Source organism: Patagioenas fasciata, chromosome 7 (genome assembly GCF_037038585.1).
Source record: "Patagioenas fasciata isolate bPatFas1 chromosome 7, bPatFas1.hap1, whole genome shotgun sequence".
NCBI lineage: Eukaryota > Metazoa > Chordata > Aves > Columbiformes > Columbidae > Patagioenas > Patagioenas fasciata.
Window position 1 is genome coordinate 29,965,851 of NC_092526.1, and position 14,435 is coordinate 29,980,285.

At 38.1% G+C, this 14,435-nt stretch overlaps 1 protein-coding gene across 1 annotated transcript in view; it reads right to left on the reverse strand.

Moving 5' to 3' along the window:
• DNAH7 (dynein axonemal heavy chain 7) overlaps positions 1 to 14,435 on the reverse strand; it is a 92,152-nt gene that overhangs the window by 35,622 nt on the left and 42,095 nt on the right. The window contains exons 31-38 of the mRNA XM_071810749.1: positions 13,901 to 14,098; positions 11,278 to 11,433; positions 8,796 to 8,964; positions 6,554 to 6,680; positions 5,484 to 5,703; positions 3,553 to 4,425; positions 2,488 to 2,717; positions 1,088 to 1,418 (exon numbers count right to left, since the gene is read on the reverse strand). Of these exons, the coding sequence (XP_071666850.1) occupies positions 1,088 to 1,418; positions 2,488 to 2,717; positions 3,553 to 4,425; positions 5,484 to 5,703; positions 6,554 to 6,680; positions 8,796 to 8,964; positions 11,278 to 11,433; positions 13,901 to 14,098 (2,304 nt within the window). The remainder of the gene's footprint in view (positions 1 to 1,087; positions 1,419 to 2,487; positions 2,718 to 3,552; positions 4,426 to 5,483; positions 5,704 to 6,553; positions 6,681 to 8,795; positions 8,965 to 11,277; positions 11,434 to 13,900; positions 14,099 to 14,435) is intronic.

Sequence of the window (14,435 nt, forward strand, 5' to 3'; positions counted from 1 at the left end):
CTTCTTTGCCTCAGTCTTGAGTAGTCAGAACAGTTGTGCTCCAGGTACACAGCCCCCTGAGCCAGAAGACAGGAATGGGGAGCAGAATGAAGCCCCAATAATCCAAGGGGAAATGGTTAGTGACCTGCTACACTACTTGGACACCCACAAGTCTATGGGGCCAGATGGAATACATCCAAGGGTGCTGAGGGAGCTGGCCGCGGTGATCACTAAGCCACTTTCCATTACCTATCAGCAATCTTGGCTAACTGGGGAGGTCCCAGTTGATTGGATTTGTCAAATTTGTCAAACATGACATCCATCTACAAGAAGGGCCAGAAGGAGGATCCAGGGAACTAGAGACCTGTCAGTCTTACCTTGGTGCTGGGGAAGGCCATGAAGCAGATCATCCTGAGTGACATCACATGGCACATACAAGAAAACCATGCGATCAGGCTCAGTCAACATGGGTTTATGATCTCCTTCTACAACAAGGTGACCCACCTAGTAGATGAGGGAAAAGCTGGGGATGTAGACTTAGACTTCAGTAAAACTTTTGACACCGTATCCCACAGCATTCTCCTGGAGAAGCTGCAGCTCATGGCCTGGATGGGTGTACTCTGCGATGGATGAGAACTGGCTGGAGGACTGGGCCCAAAGAGTTGCAGTGAACGGAGCTAAAGCCAGGTGGTGACTGGTCACAAGTGGTGTTCCCTTGGGCTCAGTATTGGGGCCACTTCTGTTTAATCTCTTTATCAATGATCTGGATGAGGGGATTGAGTGCACCCTTAGTAAATTTGCAGATGACACAGAATTGGGTGGGAGTGTTGATCTGCTGGAGGGTACGATGGCTATATATATAGGTAGCTATAAATTTTGAAATGTCAAGCATAATATTTGATCTTGTACTCCAGAAAAATTTAGCCTTATGGCTTTTTCACTAGAAAATAAAGACAAAGTAGCATTTTGCTTTTTAATACTGAAAGATGTCAAAAGGTTTCTAAATTATAAAACTGTGCAAGTATAATGTAAAATCTGAAAATGTAGATTTCCTTGCCTTTGGATATCTGAATACCTCTACAGCACGTCAACATGCAGTTAGCCATACCTGCGTTGTCAGAGTGTCCAGGGCAGCCAGAGCACTTTCTAAACATGGCATGGCTTGTGCTAAGTCAGCATCACATTCATCTTTGATGGCTTTTGCAGCCATAGCCTGTTCATTTGCCACTGCTTCATCAGCTTTCACAACTTGTTCCGTTTTGGCTACTTCCAAAGATTCCTTTTCAATAACAGCCACCATCTCATCAACCTCCTTGCTAGCTTCTCGGAGTTGAGGTTGCAGAGCCTCCAGTTCAGCCTGCATCGAGGACACCTGAGATGCTGCAGATTCTAGTTTCTCCAAGCCAACTTCATATCTTCTTTTCATTTTCTTCACCTTACTGAAATAAATAAACAGTAGCTCACTATAAAGATATTTGATCAGTACTTGGTCACTTCATTCATTGGAATTCATTCCCCAAATTTCTCACTACTTTGAACCAACAAACTCTGCCAATCTTGTTTGATCTGCTCAACAAGCAGTAAAAGTAGCAGTGGTTACTTGAGCTGTAGTCTTGAACTATGCCATTATGTATACTCAGAGATTTGGATGGAGAGAAATAAGTGATCACTTAGAGGCAAACAAGTGATTGTTAAGCTTCTGCCTCTTTGCTGGCAGAAGCTACAAAATGAAGATGGCACAGGAGTAATAGACAAGAAAAGGAGAGGGAGGAGATGGGAATAAACTCATCAAGATTATGAGGTGAGGTGATGTTGAAAGAGGATTAATAGAATTGGGAAAAAACATTTCAGCAGTAGAATGTGAATGACTGGGGACAGCCAACAGTGTCAGAATCAAGGAATTCCAAAGGCATTGGATCACTACATTCAAAACCGTATTCCTTTCTTCCTGGAATTTCTTGCTGCGTGCAGTGTTTCACACAGCCTGTTGATCAAATTATGCACTTGTCTTAGTTGGTATGGAAATGTTGTGTCTATGAGGAAAGGAAAGAAGAAGGAACTCTTCCTCAGCAGCCATGAGAACAGAACAGATGTGCACATGCACACAGAGCTCCTTTCTGCTCAGGCACAGCACAGCTGAACCCTGCTAGCAAGCCAATGACACTCACCAACCTGGAAGATGGTTGCCCAGATGGCATCTTCCCTCCAGCCTCCAGAGAACCGCATGGTAAGGAGGCTGCATTATGGATATGATGCTACCATGGTAATTAATCAACATAGAGCAACATCAACAGGAATGTTAGCAGTGGTCTAATCCAATTATCTTTTGAGAGTACCAAGTCAGACCTTTTGCCCAATAAGAGGACATTTTATCCATCTACCATTCGATCAATTTAAATTAACTAAGAAGAATTCACTTGTTTTGTTCAGATTAGCTATGAGAGACAGAAAATACTATTTTTGGTGAGCTTGAGTTCCTCTAGAAAAAGCCACATTCTAAATCCTTACCTGCGCTTCTTTTCAAGTAGACTTTTAAAAGTGGAGATCAATTCCAAGTATGAAGTAGGTGTAACATAGTTGTGTCTCTGCATCTCTGCATGGTATAAGTCAGATAAAACGATGGTAGATGTATGGAAGCTTTTACACATGTCAATACACCCACTTCGAGTTTCTTCTGACATTTCCACATCTTCCAAGAAGCGAGAGGCAACAGCTTCTAATGCATCTTCAGGCCATGTCTAAAACAAATGAATAAATGCACTTCTCTTACCCAGTACTTCACACTAAATCTCAAAACATTTTTCAACAAATTATCTTTACCCCATACATAAAATTATGGAGGCACAGAGGAATGACTTCAGATCATCAAATAGGGCAGTAACAAAACTGAAAAGAATCAAACTACTTAGAGATTCAGTTCAAGCCCACTGTCTTATTTAATCTAACAGAAATACTGATACTAATATATTTTGCATTTTCCCTATGTTCAGATGTGTATGTAACTGTCTCTGCTCTTCCTCTTCAGAATAACCTTTAAAGATATGTACTACATTTCAAAACTTGATGAAATTCAAGTTCCTCAGATTCTCTATATGATTAAATTCTACCTCTCCAGTATTCCAAGGTCTTTTGCACATAACAGATAGAATATGGTTTTATTGCAGAGCAGTGGGGAAAAAATCCAGTGTTCTGCATAAAAAAATGTCTGTTTTTTTGACGAGTGTTTCAGTTTCAAACTTTTTTGGCACCCTAGATACCAGTAGTCCTGCTAACAGAAGAAAACGCTAGATATTTAAATCTGTAACATCTACGGTGCTATGTTAATCCAGTTAAGACTTGTATACCACAGTCAGAAGGTTATTTTCTTGATGATTTTGCATTCAGCCTGTACTAGCCTTTATTACAATCAGAAAGGTTCTAATGGTGTAAGCAATATGAAACATGGCACTAAGAAAATTTAGGATATCTTTCAGTGCTAACTTGGCCAAAGAGAATTACTTGCTACAAAAGGGGCTGAAGTCATGTTTCTATTGCACTTCCGTTAGAGAACATGCTCAAAAGTTTTGGTTTTACCTGAAACCAGTCCAGTGTGCAGCAGTTGACAAGAGCTGGGAATTTACGAAGGCGATTACGGAAAGCGTCTCCAACGGGACTCATTGCCAGGACTATATGAAGCTGATCTCGACAGCGATCAACAAACATGTTAAAAAGAGCTATAGCACTGCCATCTGTCTGTTTGCTCCTGTCCCGCTGACGATCTACTTGACGCATTTGTTCACAAATCTCTTGTTTCTCATCTACTGCAAAGAGGTTGGGCACTTCACCTGCATTTAGGAAGTTGTTAATGTCTTCTAAGAATGACTCTTTTTTAATCTGTGTATCTGTGAACAAGAAAACTCCTTGCGTTTCCCCTTCAGTAGATTTTCTTAGAATGACTTTTAAGTCTCTGTGCCACTCATTAACACCATAACTTTTTGTTATTTCCACCTGAAAAAGGTTGTATTCAGCCATGTGGGCTGCTAACCGAGTAAGAGATTGTCGACCACTCCCTCCAACACCAACAAGGAGGGCATGGCTGCGAGGCTGCTTCAGAATACGGGAAATTCTACAAATATGTTCTATAGCAAATCGGAACAAGACAAGCTTCATTGGTTTTTTGCTTATGTTATTAAACTCTTCAAGGTGACCCTCTACAACTAATCTCAGTTGATCCACATCACTTATCTCCCTGTATTTAGTGTCATCTCTCTTAGGGTCATGAAAATCACAAAACATTAAGCTACGCAAATCATCCTCTTCCACTCTGCCATCACTGTTGTAGTCCAGATGCTGGAAAAGTTCATCAAAGTCTTCATGTAGGTCAGTTTTCACCACTTCTTTGATAAATCCAACAAGCCAAGCCCGGTCAAGATTATCCACCAAGCGATCATAATACACTCTAAGAACCTGTAGAAGAAAAATGTAATTATTTTAATAGTTGCTTCTGCTCTGGAATGTATGCTTCTTTTAAACAAGACAAAACAAATACAATTCTGAAAAAGCCTTCAAAATAGAAAGTACCTGAAACTTCACTACACAGAAAGACCAAAATGGATACTTAGAATGAATTGGAACAGTTGAGCCCAGTAATATGACTTCTGAATTACAATGAAAATTCATACAGAAACACATATGTACACACACATATTTATAAACATTATTACATAAACACATAAAAGGCTGCTGCAAAGAGGAAGGGATCATGTTGGTCATTCCACTACAGCTAGATTGCCTGGAAGTCTGAACATCCTTTATCCATAGAGAATTGTAGGACATTTTCATAAAAAAGTACTTCCAAAGTAACTGTTGTTCCTTTCTTTAAGTGATCCTGATTTGGGGAAGGATGATGGACTGGATGATCACCAAAGGTCTCTTCTGTGGTCACTTTATGCTGATTTGATTCTATGAACTAGAGCTAAAAATTGAAAAGGTGACGATTGTCAATGATCTTGCTTTCTTTTAATCCAGGAAAAACATCAAAGATCAGCTATCAGCTACACGGGGCTTTTTCCTTTTGTTTTTGTAACGGATGTTTCACTTGAGCTCTTTCAGCCCGTCTATCTTAATATGACTGGAAGACAGACAGCATTTGCTGAAGACAGTAAACTCAATCATTTTTTCTAAAGGAAGCCCAGAAGAGAAAAAAAAAAACAAAAAACAAATAGAACCAACAAAGAACACCAAACAAAAAAACCCCAAACAACTGAAACAACAGCAAACAAAATCAACATAATCATGTGAAACTGAAGGTATCAACAGTCAATTTCTCTACTAAGATATGATCCATATTCTGAAAATGTCTGATTTCTTCTGCCCATACACTATGCAAAATCCTTTCTCAGGAGCATGCTACCCATTCACAGCTATTAGCCAATAGGAGATGGCATCACAAAAGGATTAACAGACAAATCCACATCTTTTTCTTATTTATCATAAAAATAATTTCTTAGTATTAGGTAATTTACCTCATGAACCCAGAGACGTTTTATCGCTCCTGCAGATTCTGTTGTTTCAGGTCTTGACAGGCAAACACCTTGAATAACACGTGAAAAGTCACGGAGATTGAACAAATAGTGAGATTTGGCTGGGGTAGGAAGCAGATTCTTCATAGCTTCTTTATAGAGTCGCATGGTTCCATTAACAATTTGTGGAGTCAGTGCTACATATTCTGATGGAAAGCTGTAACTGAGAAGTTATAAAAGGTGGTAAGAACAGAATGATTCTTGCAGTTCCATCATACTAGTATGCCAATTAATAAATAACAGTGCATATGTATACTAATTTACTTAAAAGTTTGTACCAATCTTTAAGTTCTGTGATTCTACTTTCTCACAGGTAGTTTTACAGATCTTAGTTCTCTCACTGGATTAACAGATTAACTCTGCAAATCAAATATGGTAACTGTGGCCCATTCTGACAACGTTGGCTATGTCAGACAGCTAATTATCCTCTTCTCCTCCCTCACTTTTATGACTAACAACAGCATCAGAGGAATCAGGTCCAACATGCCTTTCTGTCTCCTGAGATTTTCTCCCTCCAAGGGGCAGAAGCTGTCAAATCACAAACTTGGCCTAGAAACAGGTTATGAGCATCTTCTGGAGCTTAGCTGTCAGAACGGAGAGACAATGAAAGGTGAAGTCCATTCCTAAGAGTGGAGTTAAAAATTATGCAGCAGTGAAATGCCAAATAAATAGTAAGCCTTTGCAAAGGCTACAGGAAATTTAAGAGTACTTTCCAGTTCTATTCTTTGAATCATGACTAACCAAATTCTATTCTTGTTTATTACACAAAGAATACTGTGTTACAGAAATACCTCAACTAAATGAATTAGCCTTGTCTAATCCAAACCTCTGTGAGAGACTTTGGAAAAAGATCTTTGAGCCCTGCTTCTGTGGAGTAATGAGTAACTCAAAAGGCACAGGATAGAAAAGATTATAATTCCTTTTCAAGAGTAGTGTCCTACAAACATATCTTGGAGACTTCCTACTACCATTATTGAAACATTGATTTTTGCCAATACACTGATGTCACTTACCATATTGTTAGATGCCAGTCTAAGATCCTAGAAAAAATTGTGTACATGGAGTCGTCATCAAACTCATTAATAGTAATTGTATTGAAGTGTCGCAAGAATCGTGGTGTTACAGGGTTTCGACCACCACCTAGATATTAGAAAGCATCAACACATAAGAGAAAAACTCAAAAGAAAACAGGAAAAGCCTAGCCATTTGTTTCTAAAATTGATCTTTGATTCAGCTAGAAGGCTCACGCTTGGCATAAACCTAATGAAAGCAACCTGCAGCTCAGTGTCAATCTGTTCTCCTGTAACCAATGGTCTGTAAAATAAAGATTGATATCATTCAGTTGCAGATACATAGATTTGACACTATGTTAAAACTATGCTTCTGTTACAAAAGAAAACTTTAAACCCACGTTCTTGATTTTCAAAGCATCCCAGTCAAAGAAACCTCTACAAGTTATACTGTATACTTTATTCCATATAAATTTTCTCCAGTGTAGAAATATGGGGACATAAACCAGAAATTTATTGGATACTTTAGCCTTCTGTTCAGAATTCAGGGCTAAGCTGCTGCACAGCTTCTTACAGCAGCAAATAAAAAAAAAGTAGCTGAAAAGTGGGCAATCTACTATATCATCCCTATCTCCAGGGGCATAGCAAAGTGCAACCCAATTAGCATGGTAAGTTCCTTTAAAAAATGTGACTTCATAGGTCACTTATGACCCTACACTAAAGGAAACTAAAATACTCCTGGCCTGAAGCTGTTTCCCATTCAGCTGCCTGAGACTGCAACAGAACTAGTGATTATCTGTATTTAACTGCATATGCATTACTAGTGTCTGCTGAGAAATCTCAGTGTTTTATGCTAAATAGGCCAGTTCATCCTGTTTCTTTCTACCCCAACTAAGGTAATCTCTCAGACACAGCAGTTCACAAATGCTATTGAAGTTTATATGTGTATGGACAGTAAAATTACACAAGCAATTGGGGTATAAACATGAATTTTACCCAAAAGATTATCACTTCCTAACATAAAATTTATACCTAACTTGAACAAAATAGCTTTCAGTGTTCTTTAAATAGCTTTGTATTTGCTTCAATAGCTCTGTTCAGACATACAGATTTCAGATCTTCATTTCTTATTAGGAGAAAAAAAAAATACACAGGCTGGAAAGGAGAATATAATTTTGTGAGTCCTGGAAGTAGCCTCCTGGACAAAGCTACTAAAATAAGTTCTTCAGACTGAGGCTGAAGTGCAATATTCGACGTAAATAGGACCATAACTTGTACATTTGATCAGTCCATTTTTCACTCTTCAACCAGAAGAGGACTTCAACAAAATCAGCTACAAACTTCTCCTGAGAAAGGAAAACACTCAGCTTCAGAGCAGCTGAAAGTCACTTCTGCACTATCACCCTGGAAGAGGAACGTGAGACGAAGGGATGTTTTAGAGAAGGTTCACTGGCACCTTCGTGTGTGTGTGTGTGTGTGTGTCTGTGCAAACAACTGCAAAAGCAGGAACAAGAAGCAAAGCACCAATCATAGCCCGACGAAACACTGTAAACGTGTTTAGCTATGACAAATTTTTAGGGGCTATGTCAGAGATGAAGCTCTGAATGATTCTGTGAAAAGAAATTCTGTTACACAACTCCTGCTGTAGTGAAGGAAATAGGTTGTATAGATTCTTTGAAAGCAAACACAACAGCATCAAAGAAACACTAATTCCTCATTTTAACTGATCAAATATGCCAGACCCCATTTTTTTTTTTTAACTCAACAGCTCATACAGTCAATGTGTGTGCAAGCTATCAGAAATATAATGAATATAATGACTGTTGTACAGCATATGCTTTAATTTTTTCTTTCTTTCCTTTTTTTTTTTAATTTTAGCCAAGTAAAGTAAGGTTTATTGGCTTAAGAACATCACTTAGTGCTATTCAGCAAGGTTTTGAAGAAGAATAAAATTGACTGAAGACCAATGGAGGGTCTAATCAATCCAAATGGATTTCATCAATACTTCGTAGATACATTCTATCTTCCTGAAAAGCACTTTTTTTCCTGACAGGCTCGTGTAGTCTCTCTGCTGCTCCTCAACCACTCTACCTAGGAGAGTACTTTTCATGCTGCCTGCAAGGCAAGGGTTCCTCACATCCTATCTACCTCCATAAAGACCCACATTGTAACACTATGCATCAAGAAGTATTCAGCATTTGGAAACCAAAGAAAAAGGAAAAATGGCATAATATCCATCCCTTACCTGGTGGTCCCATTGCACATACAAGCTGAATATCGACAAGTTTAATCATTGAGCAGTCTTTCAGGTCATACCAATTCCAGTGATCCAACCACTGCCGGAGTAACTCAACAGGTGGTTGAGCACCATACACCTCTCGTGCTGGCATATTCACATCATCTACAAACACAATCTGAAAAGAAAAAAAAAAAAACAAAACACAACACCACAAACAAAAACCAACAAGGATTTTGCATTCATCTATTTTACTAAATATATACCACCATTTTGCTTGTTTCTGGAAACACTGCTCATCAGTTCACTCCCACTAAAACTGATAAAAGTAATATACATAAATACAGTTTTGCAAAGTGGTTCTAAGCTCTGAATGGAGTTGCTGCTGGGTTAAATAAAAGTCAGACTTAGGAAGTAACTGCACCGCTCTAAAGCCATTTCAAAGCATATCTAGAGAGGAGAGAAACATTATGCTTCTCTTCTTATTTCTAAGTGTATTTAGTGAAAGATGGTAAACTAATACTCAGGAAGACCCACATAAATTTAAAACTTTGATGAGACTAATGTTCTGGTTTTTAATCTATCAAATATTACATCTTTCTCAGCACTGCTGTTCCTAAAGTATACACCACTGCTGATTACAAACCACCTTCACACAACTAACTCATGCAACTGATGCAAGTTCTAGAAACACATTTATGATTTTTATCCCCAATTATTCTCGTTCTCTAACTGATACAGGGTAGAATTTGGTCCAAAGAAAAACAGGTTAAATCATAGGCCTTGTCAAGCACTGCAGTTTGGGCCATGTACTGAAACAGCTTGAGGTGTTCTTGACTAATACACACCAGACAAAATTTATCACTTCAAAGTACGTTTACATCTCTAAGACTGGACTAAAATACATCTTTGAAAGAATAGCTTGGAGGAGGAGGCAGGGGAAGACTTTAAATTATTCTAACTTTTAATGGACTTCTAACATTAATACATTTTGCTCTTGATAACAAGCATTTCTTAAATAATAACTAGGAAATACTGACAATAAGAAAAAAACAACGTTGCAGATAAAAAGTCTACAGGCATCCTGAAAGTACCAGTATTAAATCACATACATTTATCACTGCATTTTGAACATAACAATTTTCAAATTTTCACTAAAGACTAAATTTTTTCATCATCTGGATTGAAAAGAAAAAAAAAAAAGATATAATGGAAATTCCTTAGATTTCAATTTTCAGTCTCATTGCAACTGTTCTAGACAGAGGAAAAAAGGATTTGCTTGCTGCAGGGGAAGAAAAAACGGTCTACTCTAATCTTCTCAAGCTTCTCAGTTCCATCGATCCTGAAAGGCTGGCAGTCACAACAACAGAAAAGATTCAAATCTCCTTCAATGATTCCAATATCATTGAACTATCCCACTTGGAAGGAACCTCAGAGTTCACCTGGTCCAATCTCATGCTCAAAGCTGGTTTCTCAACACTGATTTCATACCAGCAACAAGCTCACTGTAGCAGCTGCACTCACCCCCTCTCTGAGAACTGCTGTGACAGTTGTACATCCCCCTCTTCCTCAATGGGGCAGTTAACGGGTCTTTTGTGGGACCCAGAGTTGGTTGACAGGGTCGTTAGCAGAGGAGGGGCCCAGAGAAGCTGAGAAGCTTCTGGAATGCCCACAGCCAGATCTGATCAGACTATGAAACGGGGTTCCTGCTGAAGATTCCCTTTGTGTGGTCTTCTTGGAGCAGTGGGTCTGTGCAAAAGCCCGCCCCTTAGGCGGGAATGCCATCTAAGGAAATTTCCTGGGATTGGGAGCACCTCGCCTCCTCGTTTGGATGAATGATAATTTAAGTCCTTGCCAACCAGGCAAGTGTAGTACTTGCCTAACCAGGTTAGTGTAGTACTTGGCTAACCAGGTGAGCATAGTATCTGGGGCAGAGGGCTCTGGCTTTGTTCCCTGTGAGTGCATGCGTACACACTGTGGATCATTACTCTCATTTGCTACACCCCAATAATCTCCTGAACTGATATCCAAACCTTTATCTTACGTTATCAGACTGCTAACTAATTGTATCAACCCTGTTTTGGTTGGTTCATTGGCTGTACTTTTCTGGCCAGAATAAAGTCTGTTTTGGAACTTGTTTTGCCACCTAAAACTGACTTTGGGGTCCCTCTGTGACACTCACCCATACAGAACTCGCAATAACATCACAAAGTATGGAGGGGGAAATATGACAATGCTGTTCACAATTATTCATACCAGAGCTAATATCACATTTTCTTCTGTTGATTACAACAAGATGCGTACTACTGGGCAAAGGGAGAAAGAAGAAGAGAAATGTGAGGATCTAAATTAGAAGAATTAAGAGTTCTGACAGCTTATTTCCAATTGAGCATCCTTTCCTGATATCATCCATAATCAGTTGAGACAATAATTCATTTACATATTTGTTTGCATTTAAGCACTTCTTCACATGCAGAAATCTATCAGTTACCATTCTTTTCCCGAGAGGAGGTCCAAAAATTCCTCTTCTCCTTTTGTCCAGCTTGGACATTATGATATCCTGAATCTGAGCTGCTGTAGTTTGTGCTGAAAAGTTAATGAGCAGTGGCTTGTAGATTTCTTTGTTCAAATGATTTAAAAGAAAATTCTGGAGGGATTGTGAAGAGGAGAAAGTTAAACTATGTACAGATTTTATAGCACTTTAGCAAACAGCAAAGAGACAGACATTTTGGTACCATTTTATTTCATTTAAAATGATAAAATAGTAATTAGTCTCTAAGAGAACTCTAATAATCATATTGCATCAGATAAAACAACATCCTTGAGTAATTAGAACACAGTAATCAACTTAATTTGTCAGATAAAATCTTCTACCTCCAATATGGACACTTTCACATTTTCTGAAAAAATCTACCTAGTGTATTGTATAAATTTAGTATGTTAATCTTTTGTACACACACTAATTTATAGTAGTAATTAGAGTTGATAAATATTGCCTGTACTAATCCAGACCCAAATCTGCAAAAGTATCCATGGGTCCCAATATATACAACTAGTTTTGAAGAATGTCCAAGAATATTTCCTTTGAAGGGCATAGCAAGACTATCTAAAGACAAGCTTTACCAGAATGATTGGTAGTATTTCATAATGCTCATGACCTTCCCCAGACCTTGATGTGAGCTGCAAGTTCACCTCTGGGGAAATCTGGTTCCCAGGCAGCACATTTGCAGGCAGAAAGAAGGGGACTACTTTCTTAACCCCAGCTGAGCACACCCAGGTGAAGACCCCCTTCCATTCTGCCAGTACTTGCTCCAGAACATTAGTGCACATTGAGCAATGGCTCCAATGACCAGTCCCAACACTGGCAATAGCCTTGGGACCTTCCAGACCAGATCGGCTGTTGGCTCATCTCCAGTCTTGGAGGAAAAATCTGAGCTGTCACACAAATGTGTAACAATGACAACTTAGAGAAACTATAGAGCATTGGTACTCAATGGCTATATTTATTTGCTTGTTTTGATCAGTTCTCAAGTCCCAAGAAATATCATACTCTTAACTAGCATGCCAGAAATGAACCAGGCAGTAGAAACTAGTCATATTCTTCATTAAAACAGATGCTTTCCTTATGATTTCTAATATTTCTGACATCAATATTCCAGGAACAATCTTTGATAAACAGATCTCTTCAGTCTTATATTTTTCTTCTTCAAAATTATTTCAGAAAACTTAAAAAAAAACCCAAACTACACTAAACAAGCCTTAGTCGGTAACTTCACAGTTAGTTTTTAATCACACAAAAGGAAGGAAAGATAACAGATTCAAGAGCATGAAGCCAAATTTATTTAATCTGCTTACAGCATGAACATTCTATCGGCACAGCTCCGTTGCCTGTCAGGCTTTAATAGTCTCCCAGAAATATGATACTATCAGGATTTAATCCATAGTCTAATACCTGTCAGATCTGTCTGAAGAATTAAAATTTACCTAAAATTTTTAATCTAAACCATTATAATAATTTTCTACATTACCCATCTTGTTATTTTAATAACTATATGACAAAATTAAAATGAACAAAGTATCATTTGGTGACTGAAGAGGAAAATGGAAAAGGAAATGGTCTGTCCCAAACTAACAATGATTCAATTATTTCAAAAAGATAAAGTCTGCTTTAAATTATACTGTCTGACTTACCTCGTTAGACAGAAAAAAAGAATATTTGTAGACATGAAAAAAAACCCATCAACATTTGTTGTGATTTCTTATTCTAATACTTGAGGTTCCGATGTTTTTTATGAGATTGTTGTTCCCTTTCATTATAATTTCACAAGCTCTGAGAAATATACTGCATTTGGTTGTACTAAGTCATTATTTACCCTAAATGCTTTTATTATTCACTATCACATGTCATCAGGCACACTCAGAATTAAGTGTATCCTGCCTCTTTCAATACAAAAATGCACACCAGTAACTCAAAAACCAGCTGTCAATGATTTGTTTTCAGTGCTCAGTGCTCATCTGATTTGTTCAATAGTATTCAAATCATATTCAAAACCAAAATTTTCTATGGTACACACCAGTACAAAGATATGGAAAGGTAATGGACAAAATATGACCCAGTTAGATATCTAACTTTGGAGCACAACAGCTTTTGAAGAAGAGCACTTCTGCACATCAGAACCCAGGGATTCAGATCAGCCCCCAGAACATGAGGAACATAACAATTGCCTGGGTGAAATCTGACTTGGGGCACTTGTCTCCTGTTCCAGAGGATTCTGTCATAGATGGGGACAGAATCCATCCTCCAGAGCTGTTCTTTGCCTGCATTTACTGCTAGGGTTTAAAGGTCTGCAAGTAGAGCAGAGCTGCTACACGAAACAAACAAACAAACAAAAAACCACAAAACCAAACAACCAACAATTAAAAAAAAAAATCCAAACACAAAACCAAAAACCCCAAACCACCCCTTTTTGCTATGCAACTGCATTTTTAGTTGCCAATAATTACATTTCATAATACTCAAAATTTCAGGTCTCATTTTCCTTTTTTAAAAGAAGTTAGGAAATTATTCCTTATCTGGGCCTTTTATATCTTATGTCAGTATTAAAAGTACTTACAGTAATATAGGTACTTTTTCCAGTTCCTGTTGGCCCCACAAATATAGAAGGTTTTTGATGTACTGTCAACAAGTCCATCAATGCCATATATCGAACAGTATCCAGAGTTGGTACAATTATTTCATTAAACATCATCTCTCCTTGTATAGGAGGAGCTGATTTGAGTGTTTCTATCCAGGGTTCCCAAATTCCTGCTCCCTATTTTAATTTAGAGGAAAGCCATATATTTAGAATCAACAGGGAAAAGCAGCATAGAACCAATGGAAAAAGAAAAATCAAAATTCTGTGACTTAATAGATGGGGTTAGCAACCAATTTTTACAAGGATTAAAGAAGAATTTCATAGTCTTGTATCAGAATGCAGTGCTTTCAGTTGAGAGTACTTAGAAAAAAAAACAAAGCCTGTGCCTGAAGCATGCAGCTACTGAAAGACAAGGACTTTATCTTGCCTTTTATATCTGTACACATTGTATGCACATATATATGGAAAAATAAGTATATTTATATACAAATTATATATGGTAGATAAATATGTA